The sequence below is a fragment of the Peromyscus eremicus genome, chromosome 16_21 (genome assembly GCF_949786415.1).
Source record: "Peromyscus eremicus chromosome 16_21, PerEre_H2_v1, whole genome shotgun sequence".
NCBI classification, from domain to species: Eukaryota; Metazoa; Chordata; class Mammalia; order Rodentia; family Cricetidae; genus Peromyscus; species Peromyscus eremicus.
Window position 1 is genome coordinate 32453833 of NC_081432.1, and position 25131 is coordinate 32478963.

Consider the following 25131-nt stretch of genomic DNA (forward strand, 5'->3'; position numbering starts at 1 on the left):
ACTGATGGAACATAACAGCATTCTGAGACCCTAAGTATGGGTGTCAATTCAAAGATGATGTCTCCTCCTCGTAATTCTCACCACCCCAGAGCATTCTTTTTCACACTAGCCTGCCAGTGCCACACTTTGCACCATGCATGTCCCTCCAAGGCTCTTAGTAAGACTGTGGAACCTTAGCACTTTCCTTGCTCACTCTTGCTTCAGATCCATGAAGTAATAGCTTGGCTCTATCACACTCTGCTCCGATGGTGTGTTGCCTTGCACAAGCTATCAGCAACAGGGTCAAGTGAGCCCCGACTAGTGTGTCAGAAGAATAGGAACCTGAAAGAGCCACACCAAGATATGAAAGAAGCCAGCTGACAAAAAAAGATTGGAAACTCTCCCCACCCAGGCTATGTGTAACAAATGGTGCTTGAATGAGTAAAGCCCACATGATAAAAATGTGGGCCAGGTACACACCATGTCAACTGTCATGAATCCACAAGCCTCACGGCCTGGTGCTTTTGAGCATAGGCTTTTCTCCACATCAAGAGGCCCCTTCTTTTTCCTTCCTCAATAAATTTTCTGTTTCTATTTGTAATTGTACGTTCCTGTGCAATCCTTTGTCCTGGGACACAAGAACCTGGACACTTTAGCAAGTGCTCTCTGAACCCATATCCCTGTATATTATCACTAAAAATTCCAAACTGTGAGCCTAAGGCAACTCTTCCTTTTATAATTCTCTCAGGCACTTTGCTGTGATGATGGAGAGCTAACTAACACAGTCACACTCCTAAAGGGCTGCGATTTTTAAGTGCGAAGGTTTACAGTCTGGAGCCCTGTGAATGCTACAAGATCCTGGCTGGTCTCTCCAATCAGAAGGCTCTGTTTTGACTGGAGTTAGTTGAGTGTGGGTGTGATTCCTGTCAATTGTGAGGAATCAAGTCAGACTTTGAACTAGTAATTCTAGTTTCTTCAGTGATTAAAACATAAATTCTGTAGTAGGCACTGGGTTTTTACTCTCACAGATCCCATAGCCAGTCAACCACAGCCAAGCCAAGGATTCCTACAGGTCAAGGCATTTTTATCTGATATTAACATATTATGCACACACACACACACACACACACACACACACACACACACACACACTAAAAGTAGAGCTACTCGTGTTCAGTTGATATCACTGGGAGGCCTGCTCTTTTCTGAAGGTAAATAGAGGAGCAGTGGATCAGGGGGAGAGGGAAGGTGGGGGGTAGATATTGAGAGGAGTGGAGGCGGGGAGGCTGCAGTTGGGATGTATTATATGAGAGAAGAATAAATAAAGATAAACAAACAAACAAACAGAGAAATAAGAGGGGCTACTAAGAATGGTTAACAGTTTACTACCTGCCATGGTATGTTATTTAATACTTCACATCCTTTCATAGCTCTCAGAGTGAAACCACAGAGTTCTGCTGAGGCCTTTCAGGTCCTAGGTGACTGAAGCCCCGACTGTTCCAGATCTCTCTGTTCGGATGTCTAAGTCACACCCATCTTGCTGCAACTCTTCTCAGCTTGGATGATTTAGCTTCTTCCAAAGAGCCTCTCTACATCATTCCAGACTCTACCTCGTTGGTCTGCACACCAAGGCCCACACTCCCATATGCCATGTGTCCTATAACTTCGTGTATGTTTCTACTGTACGTTTATCATTCGTAATTCTTCACGCTCCTTCTGTGCTGTTACTCTATGAGGCCATAAGCCCAACGCAGAATCCATTTCTGTCCTGTTCCCCTTGCAGGGCGACAAGGTGCTGGCTAATCCTGGATAGACTTCTCAGATCTAGACTTCTCAGATCTACATTACTGCCCATGGTTTTTCAAGCGCACAGCAAAGCTTCGACAGCCACCTTAATTAACTTGCTCCAAGTCTGTCAAGCCAAAGAGGAAGGAGGTAGGGCTCTGGGTCTGTGATCCTTCAAGCCAGAGAGGGCTACCACTGAGGGAAACCTCCTACTAGCAAAATGACACGATTCCCTCCTGCTTTACACCACCAGGGAGCAAGGAAACATGGCATCATTCGTCACAAATGTTTGTCAACGTTCTCGAGTTAGGATGCCTGCGGTACAGCAGCCAACCAGCAGCCCGCCCGCGCTACGGCCTTCCTTATGCGCAGGCGCACACCGATCGCTTCCGCTCTAGGCGGGGCAAACTCTGGGCGTGCCCACCGCGGGGGCGTGGCCTGCAGGCGGCAGGGGCTTCCACCTCCCCGGCCCGCGCGGGGATGGAGCTGGGTCTCCGTGGGCGCCCGGCCTCCGGGCAGGGGCTGGCCTCGGAGACCCCAGCGACTGCAACAGCAGCTTCCGGTGCAGTGGATTCCCGCGGCTTCCTGTTATGTCTCTACCTGGTAGGCTTTTTGGTGAGTGCCCTCCCTGGGGTTGGGAAATAGCACTGAGTCTGTGTAAGACAAGGGGTACTGGAAGGGCTGCACTTCCCTCGAGTTCCTGGGGATTTGTACATCTCCGGCCCCGGAACCTGAATTGTGCTGTCAGGTGACCTCAGGTGTGGCTCCGTGACCCAGCCACTTTGGAGGGTGATTCCAGTTGCTGTGTGCAGCGGCCGGTGCAAGGGCAGAGTACAAAGGCTGCTGGAGGCAGCTAGTACGCTAAGGACACAGGCCTTTCCTCCACAGCAGGGGTCGGGAAGTCGCTGCTGATAACCCCATCTACACGGGCAGCCTTGAAGTTTGAAATTGAAAGTCACAATGAATTGCACGCAACTGCCTTCTGGCAAAATGGCACGTGTTTTTGTTTGGTTTAACTTACATGCATGTGTATATTGGTTTGGGTCACAAGTAGTCCTTTCCCTTGTAGAATGACGTCCTAGTTAGGGTTTCTATTGCTACGTGGAAACACTGACCAAAAAGCAAGCTGGGGAGGAGAGGGTTTATTTGGCTTACACTTCAGCATTGCTGTTCCTCACTGAAGGAAATCAGGACAGGAACTCAAACAGGGCAGGATCCTGGAGGCAGGAGCTGATGCAACTCGGCTATGGAGGAGAGTTGCTTACTGGCTTGCTTCCGATGGCTTGCTCAGCCTGCTTTCTTATAGAACCTAGGACCAGCCCAGGGATGGCACCACGCACCATAGGCTGGGTCCTCCCCCATTGATCACTAATTGAGAAAATGCCTTACAGCTCGATCTCAAGGAGGCATTTCCTCAGCTGAGGCTCCTTCCTCTCTGATGACTCTAGCTTGTGTCAAGTTGACATACAAAAACCAGCCAGTACAAATGAGAAGCTTAAGAAGAAGTCATTCTCCAACCATCCATTCTCCTATTAATTTAATGTTCGTGAAATTTCTGGATGCCCGCTATGTGGTACGTGCCCTGGAGCTCTGATGCCATAGGCAGCTTCTGCTTTCAGAGAATTTTACAGTCTTAGTAGTAAGGTTAAGTTGGTAATCTTGGACCATTTAAAGTGTGTGGGGGGACCCTAATTCACCCTCATTCCTCTTTCAAGCATAGGTTTGGTTGCTTGGTTCAATAGGTCTGGTTAGAAGTTCGTCAATGGCAACAGCTTGAAGAAGCACCCCATAGGATTTCCTCATCAGGCAAAGGATCCAGTTAGTTGAAAGGTCAAAGGGAGACGCTTTGTGGCTAGTATCTGATCAGCACTGGGCCTGATAAACAGGAACTGTTCTCTGCCCAGATGAAGTTAGCCTCCTATTTTTTCCCAGACTGATAGTTCTCTAGAATTAGGAGTTAGGATGCAGAACCATGTAGGTAAGGAACAGAAAGGCAGTTTCTGGTCAGTTGGTAGACGTTCAATTAATAGCTGTTAGAATCTTAAAGAAACAGTGCCTAATGTTCTTTACAGAGCCAGGAGACATTGAGGATCATGCCTTAGAGACGTCTCTGTCTACAGTGAGCTTTCAGGTTCTGAGACACACAATTTCCCTTCCTAGGTTCCATGCCTTTGACTTGAGAGACCAAGCTGCACCCCCTACCCCACCCTTCATTTTTTTTTTTTTTTTTTATTTTTTGGTTGTGTTTTTAGGATATAGATGTTGCTTACTTCCATTGTGTGTGGTCTAGTTATTTGGAATTCAAAGGTAGTGATTGTGCCTTGTTCTGAGAAAGGTTTTTGACTGCCATCTACTTGGGGTGATGTGTATCCCCAGCCAATTGAGATGCCATCCACCTGGGGTGATGTGTATCCCTAGCCTACTGAGGTGCCTTCCACCTGGGGTGATGTGTGTCCCCAGCCCACTGAGGTTCCATCCACCTGGGGTGATGTGTGTCCCCAGCCCACTGAGATGCCATCCACCTGGGGTGATGTGTATCCCCAGCCCACTGAGATGCCACCCACCTGGGGTGATGTGTATCCCCAGCCCACAGAGGCTCTATTGCAGAGGGCACCTAGCTTACTTTTGCCAGATGAAAAGGACTCAGGCTGTCACTTGGAACATCCAGACTTTACCCAGAGGGTATCATCAACTACCAGGAGCCAGAATTGAGAATAGTTTGAAAATTACAGTGAAATCAAGTAGTTCATACATCATTTATTATGTGCAGCCTTCCAGCACAGACTTGGATAGTCACAGCCTCGCTTATGCTTTCCATATGCTGTGCACATGGTAAATCTAGTCTGATAGAACATTTTGAGAAATGTAATAATAGATTCAAGAGAATAATATATTAGCATATCTTGAGGGAAATACATATGCTTTCCAAATACTTTTTTAAAAAGATTAGGGATTTTTTTCAATGAAAAATGTTGTAAAGAGTTTGATCATATGCAGCTTTATATATCTTTGAAGGAGCTAATGCTGACTTATTAAGTAACATCCAAGGGGTATTATGCACAAGTTAGTTACCACTTTCATGTATTGAGCGACCCCAAAGGCTTGAGACACTGATTTCTAAGTGGAAGAGGAAGGGCATGAGATTAGAGAAGTCGTTTGCCAAATGTTCTACTTTTAGCTCTTGACATTTTGAGGTTTTAATTTGTTTCACGGGGAACAGTAAGCTTATGCATTTGGCTCATTTTGCTAAGATGGTGCTGTGTTGCAGGAGAATGTTTTCGAGATACTTGATTGCACTGTGTAAAGATATGTCACTGTGATTGGTTTAATAAAAAGCTGAACAACCAATAGCTAGGCAGGAGGTATAGGTGGGACGTCCAGGAGAGAGAACGGAAGGAGGAGAGATGAATATAGGCCTGGAGAGAGGCTCCAGAGGACGCAGAGAGGAAATAGGAGGTACAAGATGGAAGAGAGGCAAAAAGCCATGAGGCAGAACATACATGAATATAAACGGGTTGATTTAAGTTATAAGAGCTAATTTGAGACAAGCCTAAGCTAAAGGCCAAACTTTCATAATTAATAAATCTCCCTGTCATTCTTTGGGGCTGGAGGTGGAAAAGAAAGTCCGTCTACGGTTCTAAGGTCTATGACTTTATCCCCTTTTCTCTAGACACTTGGTCAATTTCTGTCCCCTCTTTCCAGCCCGTAGCAGGTGACAGTCCATCTTCATTGAGATAACCCACCAGCAGACAAACACTGGGTTTCATTCCCTGTGAAAGGCCCCGAAGCTTGAAAGTATTCATCAGTTTCCATTGGGAAATGCCGATGCCCAGAGAAAGGTTAGGTGGCCCCACCAAGCTGACTTCCCTTACGAATGGTTGCAACGGGTATGAAGAAAATGAAGGTTCTGTAGAAAGTACGGATCGGGAAGGAATTGCTCGTTGTAGTAAAGGAGAAGAGAGTTTAGATTCCAACTTCCTGAGAAGAAGGAGTCTGCAACCAGCTTTCCTGGTTTTTTTTTTTTTTTTTAAAGAGTTCTTTTAGACTCATAAGGTGCTAAAATGATATCAGCAGCTGTTGCTGATGAGCCTGTATTTTCATAATTACCGTAGTCTCTGGATATCAATAGTTCGCCAACCTTCTGTCTTCCTCAATGCTTCCCTGAGCTTATCAGGTATTGACAGGTGTTAGATCTTAAAACCTAGTCTGGTGGAACACGCTTGTAATATCAGTGCTCAGGAGGCTGAGGCAAGAGGCCATCCTGAGCTCCGTAGTAAGACCATCTCAAAAAGTACAGGCTGTGGTCCATTAGTTCCTTTCAGTAACTGGAGGTTCTTACTGAAGCAAAAACCCGAAACAGTCCCTCCTTCCTTATCCACATAACACCGGGTTTCTTCAGTTCTTTCTTGCTTTGTTTCAGGGGAGGGGCTTCCGTGGCACATCGTCCTCAGGCCAATCACAAAGAGGCTGCAGTGAAAACTGATCCTAGGTCAAGAAAGCTCAGGGGTTGTAGACTTACCTGGATTCCATGGTACACCTGGCTGTTGTGGCCTACTATTATGATTCCTTCTTGGCTGCGAAGTTTAGATATGGGTTTGATGTTGGCAACTGACCGACAGCTTTAGAATCACCGGTTGAAATCCTGCTGAGCTTCAGCCCTAACTGGAGTTCTTTGGACTTTGGTTTCTCACAGGACTTGTTTGGTGTCAGTATGGTTGTCCCACTGTTGAGCCTTCATGTCAAGTCCCTTGGAGTGAGCCCTGCAGTTGCTGGAGTGGTGTGTAAGTGTTGAATACTGTTGATTTGCAAAACACCGACTTTCCAATCCTCTGACAGTAACTCACCCAAAAGTAAATAGGAAATGCAATGACTTGCCAGAATATTTCTAAGTATCACCCTGGAGTAAATGGAGTTCATCTTTTCCCAGACCACCTGTATTCAGAGGGGCTTTGATAGTTGAGTGATTTCCACATTCCACGCTGATGGAAGCTCTGCTTCCTGGGCCTCTGATAGTTTGGGCTATGTATGTCGAAGGCGAGGCATGGCCTCCTGTCCACAAGCATAGTTCTGGGACTTAATATGAGACCAAAGGGGCAATCTGTGGAAGTCATACCTGATGGCCAAGGGTTTCAGTGGTCACCTTGGGAAACCAGTTCCAAGCCTCCCACACCACCAGCACATCTCAGAAGCCCATGGAGTTTCTGCCCATGCAGCATGCAGTTCTGTCCCAAAGTTGTTGAACTGTGAAAGAGGCAGGAGTATCCAGGGCTTAGAACTGTGCATGCTCAATCCTGAAAAACCCTTTAATGCTCACGGCCCTTGAATCCTTCACAAGTTGGAGAAGAAATTGGGCAGTTTTCTACAGCACCTTTGTTGTAGCCTGTTCTCTTCTCTATTTATTAATTCCCTCAATATATGTACATTGAATTATGCTGACCACCTGGTAGCATATAGACCTTTAGGGAAAGCCAGACAGGAGGAGGAGGAGAAAGAACTTTTGTTATATAACTAAAGCTTCTTCATTTTAAATTTTGCTTTTTTTTTTTTTTTTTTTGAGACAGGGTTTCTCTGTAGTTTTGCGCCTTTCCTGGAACTCACTTTGTAGACCAGGCTGGCCTTGAACTCACAGAGATCTGCCTGCCTCTGCCTCCCGAGTGCTGGGATTAAAGGCATGCGCCACCACCGCCCGGCCTTAAATTTTGCTCATTTTTTAACTACTCTTTGTTATTGTACTACTTCTGGCATTTCCACTTGTGGATCTAATGGCCTCCCTTGTCCTCTTACCTCTAAAATGCTTGAGATCTATCTATGAGATGGTGTTGAAAATTCAGCACCCGGCCGTGGTTTTCCGGGGTTCTGATTTTCACTAGCTAAGACAGCAGGGCTGTGTTCAGGTCGCTCTGACTAAATGGCCCTTGCCTTCATTCTCCTGCTTGCTCTCATTTTATTTTGAAGACTGTTAAAATTTTTTGCAGGAAGGTGTAGGGCAAATTAGCTCCCTGAAGATGCCCTTTCCGGTTAGTTTTCTGCCACTTTCTACCTGATGCTTACCACAACCATTTAGCCACGCCCAGTTGCCTTTTCTAATATTACCGATGTGATTGGCTTTCAGGCTCCTCCTATGGCATTCTGCAGCTCTTCTCCAGCACCTTTGTGGTAAGTTGTCCCCTATCTGGCAGCCCATCTCCAGCACGTAGTCACATGGCACTGTGGGTCGTCCACCTTGGTGCTTATAACATGCAGGGCTTGAGGGTTACTGAGTAGTGGATGCACAGGTGGTTAGAAAGCATAGCCTTGTTAGATAGGAGACAGGTAGAATCCTGTCCTCCGCCCTTCTTTGTCCCATGGGAAGATGTGTGCTTCAAAGACTGACATGGCTTCTTCTGCGGGGCACACCAAGCCACTAGTACACCTTGGGGAGAAGGGGTATTACATGTATAGCATGCTGTCCCTGTGCTTCAGGGCTGATTTTTGTATTGGAGAAAAAAGTGTCAACAGAAGTTACCACCCCTTATTTGCTTCAAGTTATCGACAGCAGTCAAACCCACCTGCATTGCTAGCCTCCAGTATGGAAGTGTGTATATACACTGAGCTAAGTGCCCCGTTATATATATGAGAGCACTTGGTAGAAACCATTTTAATTGTTTGGTTAGACATCCGGAAAAAATGGAGAAGAGGGATTCAGAGGTGGTTTTCTCCCTCTTCCCAGCCATTTGGTAGTCTGACATCCAGAGACTGTCATTGAGCATCCCTGTCTGTCTCCCTGTGCCAGCCCGCTGTGGGCATGGTGGAGACCTCAGCATCCATCAGTTCAGGAGGTTCAGGAGTCATCTACTTATTCTCATAGATGGGCAGCCACGGCCGATCGAATCAGCTGGCTAGCAGCTCACATTTAGGGAACTTGTGTTTTCCCTAGCGCTTCCTTGTTAAGGGATAGTTAATTTAAAAGAAATGGAATGAAATCCTGCAATAAATTGTTCAATAGGGAAACAATTACTCCCTGATTTATCTTTCTTTCAAATTTTTAAGACACTGAACTGGTAGATACTGAAGAGAGGGCTCAGCAGTTAGGGGCACTTTCAGAGGTCCCGGGCTCAGTTCTTAGCTTTACATGACAGCTCAAACCTGCCTGTAACTCCAGGGATTTCCAGGAAATACAATGGCCTTTTTTTTTCTTTCTTTAACACAGGTCGTCCCTATGTAACTGTTTGTGTCCTGGAAGCCCCTAGTAGACCAGGTTGGCCTTGAACCTACAGAGATTTGTCTGCCTCTCAAATACACTCTGCCTAGCCTGATCCCATGCCTCCTTTTGCCCTCCTCAGACGCTGCATGCAACTGTGACAGAGACATCTGTACAGGCAGAACACTCAGGCACATACAATAAAAATAAATACATCCTTTAAAAATGTTAAGTTTACGTAACACTCAAGTCTATTCTCATTTGAACTTTGTAACATTCCAGTACATACCTCCCTTTTATAACCGGAGGAAATTAAGACTCAAGGTTTAAGTAATTAAACTCCATCACCTAATGTCAGATTCCGGAATGAATTTTTTTTTTTTTCCTAAAAGTTGTCAGCCATCCCTTTGCTGGCAGAAAAAGGTGAATAACAGGGCTGAGGTGTAGTGTGGTGTTCACGTGCCTGCTTAGCATGCTGGGCTCCACCCTGGGCACTCCTCGGACACAGTCAATAAATAGATGACTAGAGTCGCTTGTCAGTCAGGATGTGTGTTTCACACTCTTGTGAGGAGAAGATTTAGGGAATTTTAGCAAATACTCTGCTGCTTCATTTGGAAACTCAGTCCCAAAGACTTCCTGTGTCTGGATCTCAGATCTCGGAGCAGAGTCGATGGTGCAGGCTAGTCATGCAATGTTCCTCTCCTTCCTCCTGCTGGCCTCTGACCTTCTAGGATGAAGATCAGGCATGGTTAATCAATTGGTTTCTATCTCTAGTGCTTACCAGACATGCAATGTTCCTCTCCTCCTTCCTGCTGACCTCTGGCCTCTTAGGATGAAGATCAGGCATGGTTAATCAATTGGTTTCTATCTCTAGTGCTTATCAGAGCAACTGGCAGAGAACTGGCATTTACGAATGTGAGCTTTCATTGTGGGCTCTGCCCATACCTGCACTTTTATATTGACCTTTCATTGTGTGTCTTTACTTAGAAAGTACATCTCATATATCATATGGCTGGAATTTAATGAAAACCTTCCTTAGAGAATTTTAAGGTAGGATACCTAGTTAAAATGCCCCCTTTAACCAATAATTTCATTAGTACAGATACATATTTTAATTATACATTTTATAAAAATATTTTAAGAACAGGTCTTTACAAAGAAAGATGCTTTGTCGAATTAGGTGAATTTTTTAAATCTATGCATTTTCATAAAAAATAACTAGCATTATCAAGCATGTATAAATGTGAGGCCCTGTTCAGAGTATCTCATTTAATCCTCCTAACTGTCCCCAGAGAGTGGCTTGAGGTCTTTACGGGTTATCCAGGAGTCAGACAGGAGCAGTGACCTCCCTGACCCTCCTTAGAAAACCCTCATTTCGTTCTAGGCTTATAGTAAGTGTTGAGGGGGCAGATAGTTCCTGGGGTAGATGTTAATGGTGGAGAAACTGAGGTTTAGTGAGGTTAGCCTATGTCTCAGGTCATAGTCTAGGGAGTGATAAGTGTTCAGGGATGAACCCAGACAGCCTGGCCCGGAGCCCAGGGTGTAGAACTATCTGATTATGCTGCTAACCCATGACACAAGGTGACCTCATGCTTGGAAGAATGTGGAGGAATCTCTGAAATCCTTTGAAGTAAAGACCAGACCGGTGGGGGAGGGGGAGTGTTGATGACATTTGTAGGATGTCTGTGTTTGGGAGGACTTACCATTGGAATGTTTTACAGAGCACTGTGAAGGATTTAGTAACCATTTATATCTTTGTTTAAGTACGCATTTAGACTTCCTAAGGTGATCAGGTATGCTTGGCTTTTGGCAAGAAGAAAGGTGGGCTGAGGTTCTATGATTAACTGGGGAGGGTGGGGAGGGTGGCTCCTCACTATGTCTTGAAGGAAGCAGGACACAATGTCAGCTTCTTCCCAGCCAGGGCAGAGGAAGAACAGGGCACTGCTCAGTGGCCAAAGGTCATTGGGGGGAGGGGGTGTCAGTGCTCTGTTGCAGTTGGTGTTTAGTGGGCTTTATTTGAAGGCAGATATACTTTCTTGAAGCAAGGCCTCACTCTAAGTCTCAGTGTGTTGGGGTGAGGGGGGTGCTCAGGATGAAGACGTCCTGTTTTGCTGAATTATTTTTGATTGATCAGATTGGTATGTGCCTGCTGGTAACAGCTACTTTCCCAGTGGAAAGAGAGAACTCGAAGCTTGCTGTGGCAAGCTGTTAATGGGTCTGAACAGCCACCAGACACCTGTCTGCTGCTGCTGCTGCTACTGCTGCTGCTCCTGCTCTCGCTCTCCTTATTCAGAGCTACTCAGACCCCAACACCTTGGGGATGTTCTATACAGGAGGAAGAGAAGGAAGAGCTAACAGGCTGACAAACCCTGGGGTGGTGACTTCCCATACTCTGACTAGCTCTTTCATCCACTACAAGGCTTGATATTTTTTTTTAGCTGGCATATGGCTGGGAGGGAATGGAGGAAGTATAAGAACAGTCAGAGAGCTGGTCTAGACCCCTGCCCAGCTTGCCCTCCACCCTAGGCAGGACGCCACCCACTCTGGGCCCTCTTTCTCCCACTCTGGCCTGTGATTGCATAGATTTGGGACCATGATGGTTATTTTTTTTTTCCTATTCACTTTCTTTTTCAGTATTTTTTAAAATTTCTAACAACCTGGTTTCTGAGAGGAGTGTAGTTTCATAAAACAATAAAAATGAAGACAAAAAGGAGGCTTGGGAATTTCACCTCCCATTGAATTTCTCAGCTACTGGATCGTCAGGCATCATGTTGGATGTGGCATTTTTTTGTTTCACTCACCTTGTGGGATGGCTAGAGAAAATAACGTGTGGTACGTGCCATGGCAGAACCATATCCGTATCCAGCTCCCTGACGTTTCCTCGGGCCATAATGTACTGGTATCTGTATGGTGGTGGTTGCTATTGGAGACGTTTGCTTGTTCCTGTTAGGGCTGCTGGAGTGATGTGGTTGGAAGACGGTCCTCCTTGCTGGTGTGCATTCTGCTCAGTGCCCTGGGTTATCTCCTCCTTGGAGTATCCACCAACGTGTTCCTGTTTACACTGGCTAGAGTCCCTGTGGGTGAGTTCTGAAACTCCCTCCCCCAGAAGTGTATTTCCCTATGTGAACCTGAGCCTGCCTGATAATGCCTCTTCAATCAGAGCTTACCTGCAGAGACCAATGGCTGCCATAATGACGGTGGCAGTAACCGCTTGACCAGTGGTTGCTGTTTATTGAGCATTTGCTATGGGCAGACCCTCTGGTAACTTACCCAAAGCTCCTATCACAGCCTGTGACAAAGCCTATCAGAGACTTGTTAGTGTGAATCGCTCTGCTGCACCTGACCTGTCTCTTTCCCATTGCCCTGCCTCTCCATGTTTGTTCAGGCAATCAAGAACATGTGAGATGTCTTTGGCTAGCACTGTGATTCACCCTGAGACATAGCTCAGTAGCTGTGCTGCAGCCCTCTGGAAATCTGCAGTACTATGTTAAGAGGACCTGGAGCTGGTGGTTCTCCTCCTTCCAGACTGTTCTTGACTATTTCTCACACCTTGAAATTTCTTTCATCTTCATTGAGATGTTTTTATCCACTCTGGGAAACTGCATCCTTAGGTGTGTGGTATGTGGGGACCTGCTGTGGAAACTGTATCCATCCTTGCCTTTCTTAGCATTCATAGCCCCAAATTTCACCCATTTTCTTTCCTTAGCTAGTGTAGCCTGGACAGACTTCGCAACCCTAGTCCCAAGGCTGCCTCACCAGACATCTGTTCTGATTAAGTTAGCTACTTGCTCTACTCCTAGAGGAGTAGAGCGCTCTACCACTAGCATGCAGTGAGAATCAGTTCATTTGAGATCATCACGCCATTTCTTTGGCCTGCATTCAGAACATGGATGCTATTGAAGGCACCTTTCTACATTGCCATTGGTGGTTTTACATTTAGAAGTTCTCTAAGTGTGGTCCACAATCCTAACAAAGCCCACCAGTCCATTCGAGATTATAGTTAAGGCTGTTCACATGCATCTTGACATTGCATTTATTGTATTATTGTTTGGTTCACAATGTGTCTCTCAGTACTACACCTCACTGTACTCCACAATTCTATGCTATGTCCTGTTCCTAATTCTCTACAAACTGGTGAGGGAGATGAGTGAGAACCTGAATTTGTTTGCAAAACAGGTAGAGATTTAAGGGGAGGATGGGATTGTTTTCATTTAGTGTGAGTGGCCTGGTCCAAACAGCTGTGCTCCTAGTATAGGAACATCGTGATCTTCGCAGACAGGAGTAATACTGCATTCCTTCTTATCCCCACCTGACCCTTCGCAGTGTTTGGGGATCATGAATGAGAGGGAACGCTGGGAACTTTGCCAGGTTTTCTGGTTTTGCTGTCAGGTGTAGACTCAGATCCTATGTCCTGAAACTTGTCCCGACATTGTACCTGCACTGGACATCTGCTCTTCTGTTGCCAACCTCTAAAGAACCCTCCCCTGACTTGTTTCTGGGACATTCTCCCGATAGTCATCTTCCCTCATAAGGTTACCCTAACATGGATATCATTTCAAAGAAGTTCGTGAAGTCCCTCAAAGAAATCTTGAAAGTTTTCTCTCACCCCAGCCCTCCTTCATGCTTCAGAAAACAAGGCTACAAAGAGTCTATGTAATTGTAAAAGGGGTTTGTCAGTTTGTTCCCAGATGAGCTGCCCGGTGTGTCCAGTGCACATACTCTCATTGTGACCCAGAAACTTGGAGTCGACTCAGTGTGGCAGCACCATGCTGGGCCACACGAGATACTATAAGGAGGCCAGCAGAAGCCACTGTGTCGTCACAGCTTGGAGTGATGGGCAGTGATCTGCAGGGAGCTCATACTAGTTTGTATTACATGTCAACCGAAGTGGCTGGCAACCCGTTCCCCAGGGTTGATCAGTATATTCCTAAGTATTCCTCACAGGTATGTCAAATAATCCTGTGGAGCATACAGTCATGCTGAAGCCATCAGGGAGTTGGAAGACAGATTTACAGGTCTCAAGACTAGTAGGAAGTGGTCGGCATTGGTCAGATGAAGCCACCATCTTTGACTAGTGTCTTCCTCGGGTGTGGCAGTTGGTGTTGGTTAGATGAAAATGCCTCACGTTCCTTCTCACATGTATCTTCTCTGCTATCCCTGCCTATACCCCTCATGACCTCCTAATATAGTGTGTGTTTTACCCCAAGACAAACGCATGTTCCATGAGGGCGGGTTTAGCTGTTGGTGTTTGTTTTATTGTTGTTTGTCATTTTTGTTTCATTTGCTAAGCTCGTTGCTTTATCCCCAGGTTAGGATCAGTGGGGGCACAGGGCAGGTGTGCAGTCACCGTTTGCCATGAGTGAGTGGAGAGAGCATGGTAGCCAGGTAACCGAGGAAGCCACTGTAGGCTAGGGGGCACAGTAAACTGCCAACCTGACCATCCCGTTGTACGGTTAAAGTTTTCGTTATAGGTAAAAGAGAGAAAACCTCCAGGGAAGAGAGAGAAAGAGGTAGATTGAACATGGCCAGCAGACTGGACACGGCCAGGGTGAGGGGAGGAGGGGAGAATAGTGGAGACAGTGAGATATCAAGAGATAGGAGAGAGAGTACAGTGGGAACGGTGGGGCAGTGGGGGAAACCTTGCCGTTAGAAAAGGAGGAGAGAAGTGAGTAGGGTGCCAGCGTGGACTTTGAAGTGTATAGCAGGTGCTTAGGATACTGGGGGCAGCTGGAGACCAGCATGTGCTTGGAATATGCCAACCACATGTGGCATTTGCCCCGTCTGCCAGAGGTAAGGGAAATGACTCCTTTGGCAGATGGGGACTGGTTTTGGTTTCACAAGTTCCTGAGGAATTCTGGCTTTTATTTAACTGCCAGAAATCTTCCTGTAGCTCGTGTTGACGCTCATTTCTGGATATTTGGACTGCCCGAGACCTAACAGCCACCAGGAATTTCAATTGGATGACAAGGATTGTTGGCCATATCAGAGCTGAAGTCCAAGACACTCAATGCTAGAGATGAGGTGACCAACTGTAGACACAATACCACCACAACTAACCATTATTATGGTGCTGGCTCTGGGTTCCATTTATCATGGCGTGAGTCCTGCAGGCCTTAGCGGTCCAGAGAAAATGGTAGCAAGCACTCCATTTGGCTCAGAGAGGAAGAGTAGCCCAGAGGGGTCTGCTCCTCCAGAGTGCAGACAGTTACAGAGCACATTTCTTCTCCCTTGCAGGTATTTTTAAACACACCCTCTCCATCTCCAGGGCACTGCTTTCTGACCTGGTCACAGAGAGGGAGCGGCCACTTGTACTGGGACAGTTCAACACAGCCTCGGGTGTAGGCTTCATCTTGGGCCCCATGGTTGGTGGATATCTGACAGAGCTGGATGGCGGATTCTATGTGACGGCTTTCATCTGCTCTTCTGTCTTCCTTCTCAATGCTGGTGAGTTGACTGTTGAACATGTACACTTAGTCTACCCATTTCTATCGAAGCCTTGTGATTGTTTTTTTAATACAGAGTAGGCCGACTTGACTTGTGGCTAGGGGAATGGCTCGGGGCCTAAAAGCTCTTGCTGCCCTTGCAGAGAACCAGAGTAGGATTCCCAGCAGCTGTATGAGTAGCTCCCAGCTATCCGTAACTTCAGCTCCGAGGAGTATGACATCCTCTTCTGGCCTCTGTGGACCTCACTGTGTACATATAACTCAGACACATACAGTCACACACACATTAATAATAATAATAATAATAATAATAATAATAATAATAATAGAATAGGCAGAGTCATTGTTCAAGAATGAATGTTGATTTGAAGATCCTCTCTACTGCTCTCATAGTGACTAGACGAGTCTGTATCCCCACCAGCATTATGCCGGCTTCCCTTTCTTCTGCATCCTCACTCTCATCATTTTATAGTTGTCATTATTCAATAATCCCCTTAGAGGAGGAGGTAACAACTCACTGTGGCTTTGACTTGAACTTCCGTTTGTTGGTGATGTTGGGCGCCATTTTGCTTACCATTTGTTGGAGAAGCATTTTAGTCCTTTGCTAAACTTGTGTTTTGCCTTTTTGCTATTGAGTTGAAAGAATACCTTGTATAGCTTGGATGCTAACTTATTTTTTTAATATTGTTACAAAAATTTAATCACTATATTATTACACATGTGAAATACTTTGGATATAACTGTGAAACCTAAGTAGGCTATAGGCAATGGTGCAAAACGTTAAATGTTGATAATTTTCCCAATGTACTCTCTGGGAAACACTTATTCTTCAGAATAAATGAATTAGTTTTGTATTTTAATTGTTTAAGAATTTCATACATTATATTTTGAGGAAATTCATCTCTCCCAAGATCCACTCCCCATTCCATACTCAACCAGCTTGTGTCTTCATTTGAAACAAAAACCCCTTTAGTGCTGCATATCTGCTCTTCAGTGTGTCAGTTCACTGGGGGGTGTTAGGCCTAGCAGGGGCCACACCTCTAGAGCAAACCTCCTCTCCTAGCCAGCAGCACTTACCAGTAGTGGCTCCTCCCCTGGAGTGGGACTTCGTGTCCACCTCCCGGCCCCATGCTGGGGTTTTGTCTGACTTAACATTACCTTTTTTTAAAATGAGATACTGGATCTGCAGATAACATCTGTTCTTTACATTGCCCTTTGACTTCAGAGACCGTTTCTCCTGCTGTGCAGAAGGGTTTTGGTTTACTGTAGGTCCACTGCCTCTTTATGCTTTTATCGCCTGTCCTCCTGGTAGCATACCTAGAAGCATCAATGCCAAACCCAGTTCTCAGAAGCTGCCTGCCTCCCTTTTCCTCAGGGTGTTACGTATGTAGGTCTTACCTTCGTCTTTAGTCCATCTTGAGCTCATTTTTGTGTGTGGCAGAAGACAGGGACCAATTCCATTTTTTTGTACAATGTGTATTAGTTATTATAATATATATGAAAACATCTCTATTTTTAATCTATTAAACTTGTCAATAAAATATGGAAGTTAAAAAAAAAGCAGCTATGAATTTTCCTGCCACAGACCTCAGGGTTGTGACATGCTTTATTCCTCCTACACAGTGATGGACAATGCCATGTTCTCTCCCCCACCTGAACTGCCACACAGCCTTCCTGGCCTACCTCACATGTGCAGGCTGGCTCCCCCTGGAAGGCTTTGCCCTGACTTTCTCTGCTGGGCACATTTCTTGTCATGTGTCTCTCCCAACCCTCTTCTTCTGGTCATTCACTTCTCAGACATTTGCTTCATTTGACGTCTTTGCCCAGTCATTCTGAATAAAACTATAGCTAAGGGTTTTTCACAGCACTTTGAAAACTCTGTTACTGTTTCAGTTTCATGCTTCGGTTCTACGACATCCTGCGCAAGGGCAGGCATTATACTAGATGCTCTCTCCGCTGTTCCTGGCCCCCGCACATATTCCACAGCATTCAATGAACAAGAAAGACCCCCTGCACTGTGAAGCGAACTAGGTGCTCCAAGACTCTTCTTCCTCTTTGGCAGGAGACCATGACATGGACAGGTCTTGAATAAACAGTTTCATGAATGAGAAAAGCCATACAGACTGTCTGGCTGCCTTTCCATTTAATGATATGCCGCTTTACCGCAAGGGTTTGAACCTTCTTCACCTTGGGGCCTAATAATGAGCAGCTAGTTCCATGCTGGCTCCTTTCAGATTCTGGAAGTGAGGTTCGTGAGTTTATTTTCAGTTTTGACAGAACCACTTGATAATTTCTCTCGGGATCTGAACCTGCACCCTCCCCCAAGAGAGAGCCCTGATGCTTGCTGGGAACCTTGTGAAAGGCGGCGTACAGCCTGTTGCCATTGGTTACTTTCCAAACATCAGTGCAAAGGAAATGAAGGGGAAAGCATCCGTTTCATCGCAGAATGTAGTAGGAACTTGGTGTAAACAAAGGTTTTACTCAATAGGGGGAGATTAAAACATTTGCATATAGGTCGTACAAGGAGGAGAAAATAAAAAAGATATGAATTCCTGGTCATAAACCTAAGTTTTATAGTATTGATAGAAAAGACAAATATTTAATATTTCTTACAAGCATGTAAACCAAAAGTGACCGTGGAGATTTTTTTGTAGTGAGACTTTCTTCTCAGGGGAGACTAAAGCATGTCTACCCCTCCTTAAAAGGTTCCAACAACAAGGCAAGTGCAGTTCCACCAAAGATCAATCTGGAAAGCCAATGTGTTGTTGGGCTTCCGTACTACAGAGTATGAGTGAGGACCACTGGCAGTAGCATGAGTGGATGTAAGCAGCCAGACTAGAAAGTCTTCATCCAGCATGGAGGATGCTCCCTTCATCCAGCATGGAGGATGCTCCCTTCATCCAGCGTGGAGGATGCTCCCTTCATCCAGAATGGGGGATGCTCCCTTCATCCAGCGTGGAGGATGCTCCCTTCATCCAGCGTGGAGGATGCTCCCTTCATGCAACATGGAGGATGCTCCCTTCATCCAGCATGGAGGATGCTCCCCTCATCCAGCATGGAGGATGCTCCCTTCATCCAGCATGGAGGATGCTCCCTTCATCCAGCATGGAGGATGCTCCCTTCCAATAGCTACATAAATGGAGACCCTCCTAATTAACTTCCCCCAGCCTAGATGGCCTAGCACCTCCTTTGACACCCATGATGGCATGTGCAGTTGAGGTGGAATTGCACACAAATGATTTTGGAGGAGCCCTGGAGTCTTGGAATCACAAGCAGGAATCCAGACCAACCCCCCACCCTTCTTTCTATGATGCAGTGTCTACAGTCAGTAAAATCTGATAGTGATTTTTTTAATTAGTTTAATAATTTTCTAAAAAATTGTTTTAAAATGCATTTTAATTAAAATATAATTATATCACTTCTCCCTTTGCTTTCCTCCTTCCAGCTGCTTCCATATCCCCCTCCTCCCAGCCCTCCCATGTCCCCTCTACTCACTCAAATTGATAGCTCCTTCTTCTCTTTGATTGTTATTGGCATGCATGCATGAGTGCATGTCTGTGTATGATGAATTCTTGCAACTGGACACAACTGATCTGGTGAAGGCAGTGACTGTTTTGTTTGGAGAACCACATTCTGTGTCTTTGGATCCCAGTGATGGTGCTGTTTGGTATTTTACCTCAGCCTGAACATATGGGCAGATGTGGAATGTGCAGTTGCACACATTCCCAGGCATAGTAACTGGAGTACTAGAGATCTATTTTTCCTACTTGAAACATCTGGGACTAGGCATGCTGAAGCAATTTTCCACACCAGAGGAATGGGAAAACCATCTGGCTAGGTACAAAGTCCTGGTGCCCTCCACCCAGGTAGTCCCTGCTTTTCTCATTCCCGTGCTGCCGTCACACCTTCTGCTCTAACTTGTCTTCTTCCAGCTGAGAAATCAGGCTGTGATGTCTGACAGACAGACCCACGCTCACGTCCTGCCTTGCTGTTTATTAACGCGAGCTGTTAGAATGCCCCTTCGGTTTTCTTACCTAGTCTAATGTTGCTAGCAACACTCACGGCCTTGCTGCAGGAACCAGGGAGATTTTGCACAGAAGTGGTTTTGCCCAAGCATCATCATCACCACTATGATTTTGAGACAGGGTCTCTTGTAGCCCAGGTTAACCTCCAACTGTCCCCTGGATACTGGTGTGTGTCACCATCTCCACTTCATGTGGTTCTGGGGATGGAACCCAGAGCCTTGTGCACACTAGGCAAGCACTCTATTGACTCAGCTACATCCTCCATCCCTTCTTTTATTAATTCTACTTTTATCTCTGAGACTGAGACTATCAACAGCAGTTTTTATGTTTTTATGAGGATTCTTTGATAAAATGGCCCTCTTAGAGATAAGAATAGATTAAAAAGCACCCAGGTCTATGATTAACTGTGGTTCTTTTTTTTTTTTTTTTTTTTTTGTCATAAAAGTGTTCATGGCTGAAATCCTTACACAGTGTTTAGACAAAGCCATGTGCTCATGAGGTGGTTGAAAACAACATGGAACAGCCATTGGGCCAGACTGAACTTAGAGTGCAGAAAGACCATTAAGGATATACTTGGAAGAGTGTCTTAGAATAGAAAACATAAGTTCCACTTTAAGAAATTTTTTTTAGCATAGATTGCTAAGAAGTCCTAAAAGACTCAAGGCAGAAGCATGACAGTCAGGAGGGTGAGTGGTTGGCTTGTCTGAATGCCGATCATGTGTGCTGGGTAAGGCTAAGTGGCGTGGTCCCTGTGCGTGGCACTCTGTGGTTTTGCAAGTGTGACCCTTGAAAACACCTGGTGGCCCTGGGTGGAAAAGAAGCCAAATGGTATTTCCTGATGGCTACTATTGTCCAGCTGTCTCTCCTGGCCACTGGCCAAGGCCCATCATGGCTGTACTACCAGCCTCTGCCCCTCTTTCAACGTGGCCCTTACGTTGTAAGACAGTTGCCCGTTGACTTGTCTAAATCTCCATTTAGGTTTGGGTTTTATGAGGGCAGGATTTTCACAGGGCTTTGACTTATTTGTGCATTTCTGGTGTCATTAGCACATTGGAAAAGCACCCTGTGAACTGTGTATGCTCATACACTTGGATAGATGAGTGGACGGGTAGACAGATAATTAGGAAATTTTGTTGAGAAAAGCATTTACAAGTACACTTTAGTGCATGTAAGGGCATAGCTATGAAGTGATGGCATAAGTCAGCACCTGAGCCAAGAAGACAGTGACTGTTTTGCATGTAGTTTCAGTAGCTTTTACAGAACTCAAGAGTCCATTGCTAGGGGTCCTGATGCCATAGCAGAACTGTGGGACTGGTGGGGAAGCTGGAATTAATAACCAAGTAAATGTAGTGTAAAATACAGGTGAGTGATCTCATACAGATACTCGTTTATCCCCCAGGGAGCCACTGTAGGCATTCAGCACACTGTGTTAACAGGTCTCTTGCCGTGTCATTAGGTCTTGTTTGGCTGTTACCTTGGAGAGAAACAGACCTCAACAGCAAGGAGAATGGTTGGACCTGGGATCAGAAGCAAGCTACAGCACCCAGAAAGTCAGAAGGTACACTGCCGGGAGCAGCCGCCACCCCTAGGACCAGGAGGAGTGAGAAGGAAGTACAGAGGCCCTGGGTTGAGGTCATGTCAGCCTTGAAGGACATGAAGAGCCTCTTACTTTCCTCATTGTGGGACGTGTTTCTTGTGCGCTTGCTGATGGGGGTGGCTGTCATGCTGTACTATAGTAATTACGTCTTGGCCCTGGAGGAGCGTTTCGGGGTCCGGCCCAAGACCACGGGGTACCTCATCAGCTACACCAGTGCCCTGGGTGCCCTGGCTGGCTTCGCTGTGGGGCCCATCCTACGGCTGTACAAGCACAACTCCCACATGGTCCTGCTGCACTCTAGTGCGCTCACCTGCCTGCTGCTGCTGCTCTACTCCATGGCCACCACCATGGGTGTGGTGGTCTTTTCCTCAACACTTCTGTCCTTCTCCACCACCATCGGGAGAACCTGCGTCACCGACCTCCAGCTGAGTGCTGGTGGGGCCCAGGCCAGTGGCACTGTCATAGGTGTGGGCCAGTCTGTGACTGCCGTGGGCCGTATCATTGCCCCTCTCCTCTCAGGAGTAGCCCAGGAGATCAGTCCCTGTGGCCCCCCAAGCCTAGGTGCTGCTTTAGCCCTGGTGGCTATTTTAATCATGTCACTAAACAAACCTCATTCAGGTATTTATGTATTGTAGTCTTGAGGACCAAGCCCCAGGCTGCAGGAAGGGCTTAAAGAAAAAGCCACAGCATTGCATAACTAGACTTTTTCTATCTGAGAGGAGAAGAAGAATACACACACACACACACACACACACACACACACACACACACACCCCTATTTTCTTGGTGATTACTTTCCTTTATTCTCATGCTGCTCCTCTCATGCTGGTACACTCATATTGTTCTTTCTTGTTGCTCCTTGTATTACTACATTGCTCCATCTTACCATGTCTTTTTACAGTTTATATATCCCAACCAATTATTTCAGGCAGTGTAAGAATCATAAGGTCACATTTCAAAGGTAAAGATTGTAACTTCTTATTTGCCAGGAACACCTGCAGCCCTCATTTGGGGCTATAGAGTCAAATTATTTTCTCCAGTCTTGACAAGTCAGAATATATTTTCACAAATTGAGGTCAGGAAATGGGTGCAAGGACTTGACCATTTTCCAGCTAGCAATAATTGGGCTGTCTTTGTATTTACAACCTAGCCAGATAGTACAGCTGTGTGTCCTTGCTGAACAAAATTGGGAATGTTTATCTAAAAGACCATTAACAAGGCACCTGGTCTGATCTAAAGCTCCTTTGAAGCTTTGTTTCACCTAATGATATACAAGAAAACTGTAACTGCAATTCTCAGCATAAAGATCGACAGAATTTGAGCGAGCCTGGCTCCTGGATTCAGATGTTATTCTAAATCATAAATCTGAGCTGTGACTTAAAGCAGTTTCTTAAGTGTGACTCACAAGCCTCGTGTAGCAATAGGCCTAGCTATGAAATATTATTTTCATTCATCAAAATTATAAGACTTAAGGAATGATCACTTTCTTGACAATCCACAGATCACAATGCCCCCATTAGATTGAGATGCAATCATAAGATAAACACACTACAATACAAGTAGTGGGGGACTCCCCACACCATATACAGTATATCAGATACCAAAGATACAGCAGAAGCAAAAGCTGTTTCATAGTCTGGAGTCTCATGGCCTTGCCTAAAATGAGATTGACCCATCAGAGATTTTCCTCTTGGTGGACTGGCACCTGAACTTCAGCTCCCGCCTGCTGTACTTCTGACATGGCCGCCAGCAGGGATGGGAGTGAGAAACTAGAAGGGGAGTAGAATGGATTGGGACCACTTGAAGAAGCAGAGTTAGAACTGGGCCAATGGGGGACAAAGACTGGTCAGAGGGCATTTTAGAGAGGGTGTGTCATTTCCAGATGGCCATGGCCAGTCCTCACCTGTACAGGGATGCCAGCCAGACCACCAGAAGTCAGCTGCAGATAGGAAAGCTTAGATTGAGCACAACTCTGCCAGGGGGCTGTATCCAAAGCTTACTCTGATGGCTTCTCTTCCCACCTGGGCCAGTGAAGTTAACGTTTGCTACCAGGGGAAGGCAGCACGCTACAAAGAGGTGCCGGTGGTGGGAGAGCAACTTGGTATGTGAAAGGATGGAAGACCCAGATGCAAGGAGCAGTGTCCCATTGAAAAATGGGTGCTATGTTAATCACATGCTGGTCACCCCTCTGGAGGGCAGGTTTTCTGCTAAACCCAGAAACCAAAAGTAGCTTCTCTGTCAAAATCCCAGAGACTGGAGTAGCTGCTTTACTTAAACCAACCTGTTTCATTCTCCATCAGTAAACAACTAGATGCTGAGCTTACCCCTAGACACAGATGGACAGGCCTTGCAAAGCCAGGTCTGGGGTTTTAAGCACCAGTGGCCATATCTCATAGAGGGGAAGGAGCACTGTTCAATGTACTAGTTTTTTATTAAAGTAAAAGCTAGAGACTACAGTTTTTAATAGCTAACTGGACATGCCCCCTAAACTTACTGCTTACAACTGTGGTATACCATCTTTCACACCACTCAGAAGTCAGTCTGCACTAGAAGCAGCTTTCTGGGAGGCCTTCTCTACTCTCTGGGACTAAATCACTTTGGACTTTGGGAAGATCTGTGATCTCAGAAGCTGGGCCTCTGAGGAATTGTGTTATTCTGATGTTAAAGTGCTGATAGTGAAGGGGAAACATGAGAACATTCTGTACATAGAAAGGGTCAGGGCCATCCCAGGCTGCGGAGAGACAGGCTGTACTGGGGCTTTTGAAAGCCATTTATTTGCTTTATTTCATTTGACTTTGGTGCACTGGGAGTGTGGATGTGTCCTTCTCTGTAACTTTAAGCCACCACTCCACCAGCACCCAGGAGTGGCCCAGAAGGTAGCTTCACAGACTCACGTGGACCAGCCTTTGGACCACTGGGGTTACATTGATTGTTTAGGAGCATTGCTTAGGGGCCGCTCTCTCACAAACAGCCCAAATTCACATTCCTTTTCATCCTCTTGATTATTCCACTAGTATATGTTTTCACCCTAACATAACATGTAATTGTGAGTGGCATTTTAATGCACTCGTATTTCATAACTAATGTTTACTATTTATAAATCAGAAAAAGGTGTTTCCGTAGTTTTAGGAGTTGTAGGTGGGATAAACTCAATTATTTATGACAATTGAAAGTACTTTTTATCTTTTCCTCTTTGGCTCCAAAAAGAAAAGTTCTCTTTTAAAGTGTTTCCACTGTGAATTAAACACAGCAGCTAAGGACTCTTAAGAGACCAAAGCATGGCATCATGCAGCATCTAAATGTCATGGAGACTAGGCTCAAAAGGACAATAAATGAATGATTACCATGATGTAATGAAGTAAGGTTTCAGAAGCGTTACTCCAAAGACTGTTGGCACATTCAGAGATGGTCAGTTTTCCTTACAAATGCTTATGGTAGCCATAGCACTTAAAACCATAGCACTTTATTTTTTAAGTCAAACCTATAAAATTAATGAGGCTTTAAAATTAATAAGACACATGGATATTCTGGAAACCAGAATAACCAATATCTAGAGAAACACTATTATCCTGTATTAGTGACTTTAGTGATTTGTTAATCTGATGGTTGTTTTTTGTTTGTTTGTTTTGTTTGTTTTGTCTCCTTTGGTAAATGTTTTCTCACATTTCATCTTGTCTGGTGTCTCGTTCAAATCGTGGTCCATAGACCACCATGTCCTGTCCAGCCCCAGCACATTCCTGCTAGGGACCACTTTGAGGAGCTGTCTAGCTGATCTGTTTACACAGAAAGCTTTGACAGCCACTGGGCTGGTGAGTGGAATTTATATGTTTTATGGGATAAAATCTCAGGGAAATTAAATTTTCTCAGTTAATGTGTGTGTGTCATGTTCTTTAAATTCTCTTGCATATCATCCATAATCTTGTCTAAAATAGTAGGTTGTGCCACATGCACTTGTTCCTGTATAAGTGAAAAATACCTTCATGTAGTTTTTAACTTGGAGCTGTATGGAAATTTGCTTTAGAGATCTGGACTGTTTATGAAGGGGAGCTTACCCACCTACCCCCAACATGCTAGCCATAAGTGGATGCTGTGAAATAGGGCTCTCTCTTGTGGAACTCTATT

The 25131-nt window shown here is 45.5% G+C and overlaps 1 protein-coding gene across 2 annotated transcripts; it reads left to right on the forward strand.

The window, feature by feature from the left end:
- Positions 1-2106: 2106 nt before the first annotated feature.
- Positions 2107-24880, forward strand: Mfsd9 (major facilitator superfamily domain containing 9). 2 transcript variants are annotated; one of them, XM_059281759.1, is made up of 6 exons: positions 2109-2379; positions 6458-6545; positions 7877-7920; positions 11895-12024; positions 15179-15388; positions 20869-24880. In XM_059281759.1, the coding sequence occupies exons 1-6, from the start codon at positions 2245-2247 to the stop codon at positions 21642-21644; spliced, it is 1383 nt and encodes a 460-aa protein (XP_059137742.1). In that variant the 5' UTR covers positions 2109-2244; the 3' UTR covers positions 21645-24880. The 2 variants fall into 2 exon arrangements, with proteins under 2 accessions (XP_059137743.1, XP_059137742.1); XM_059281760.1 differs by lacking the exon at positions 11895-12024 and having other exon boundaries at positions 2107-2379.
- Positions 24881-25131: the final 251 nt, after the last annotated feature.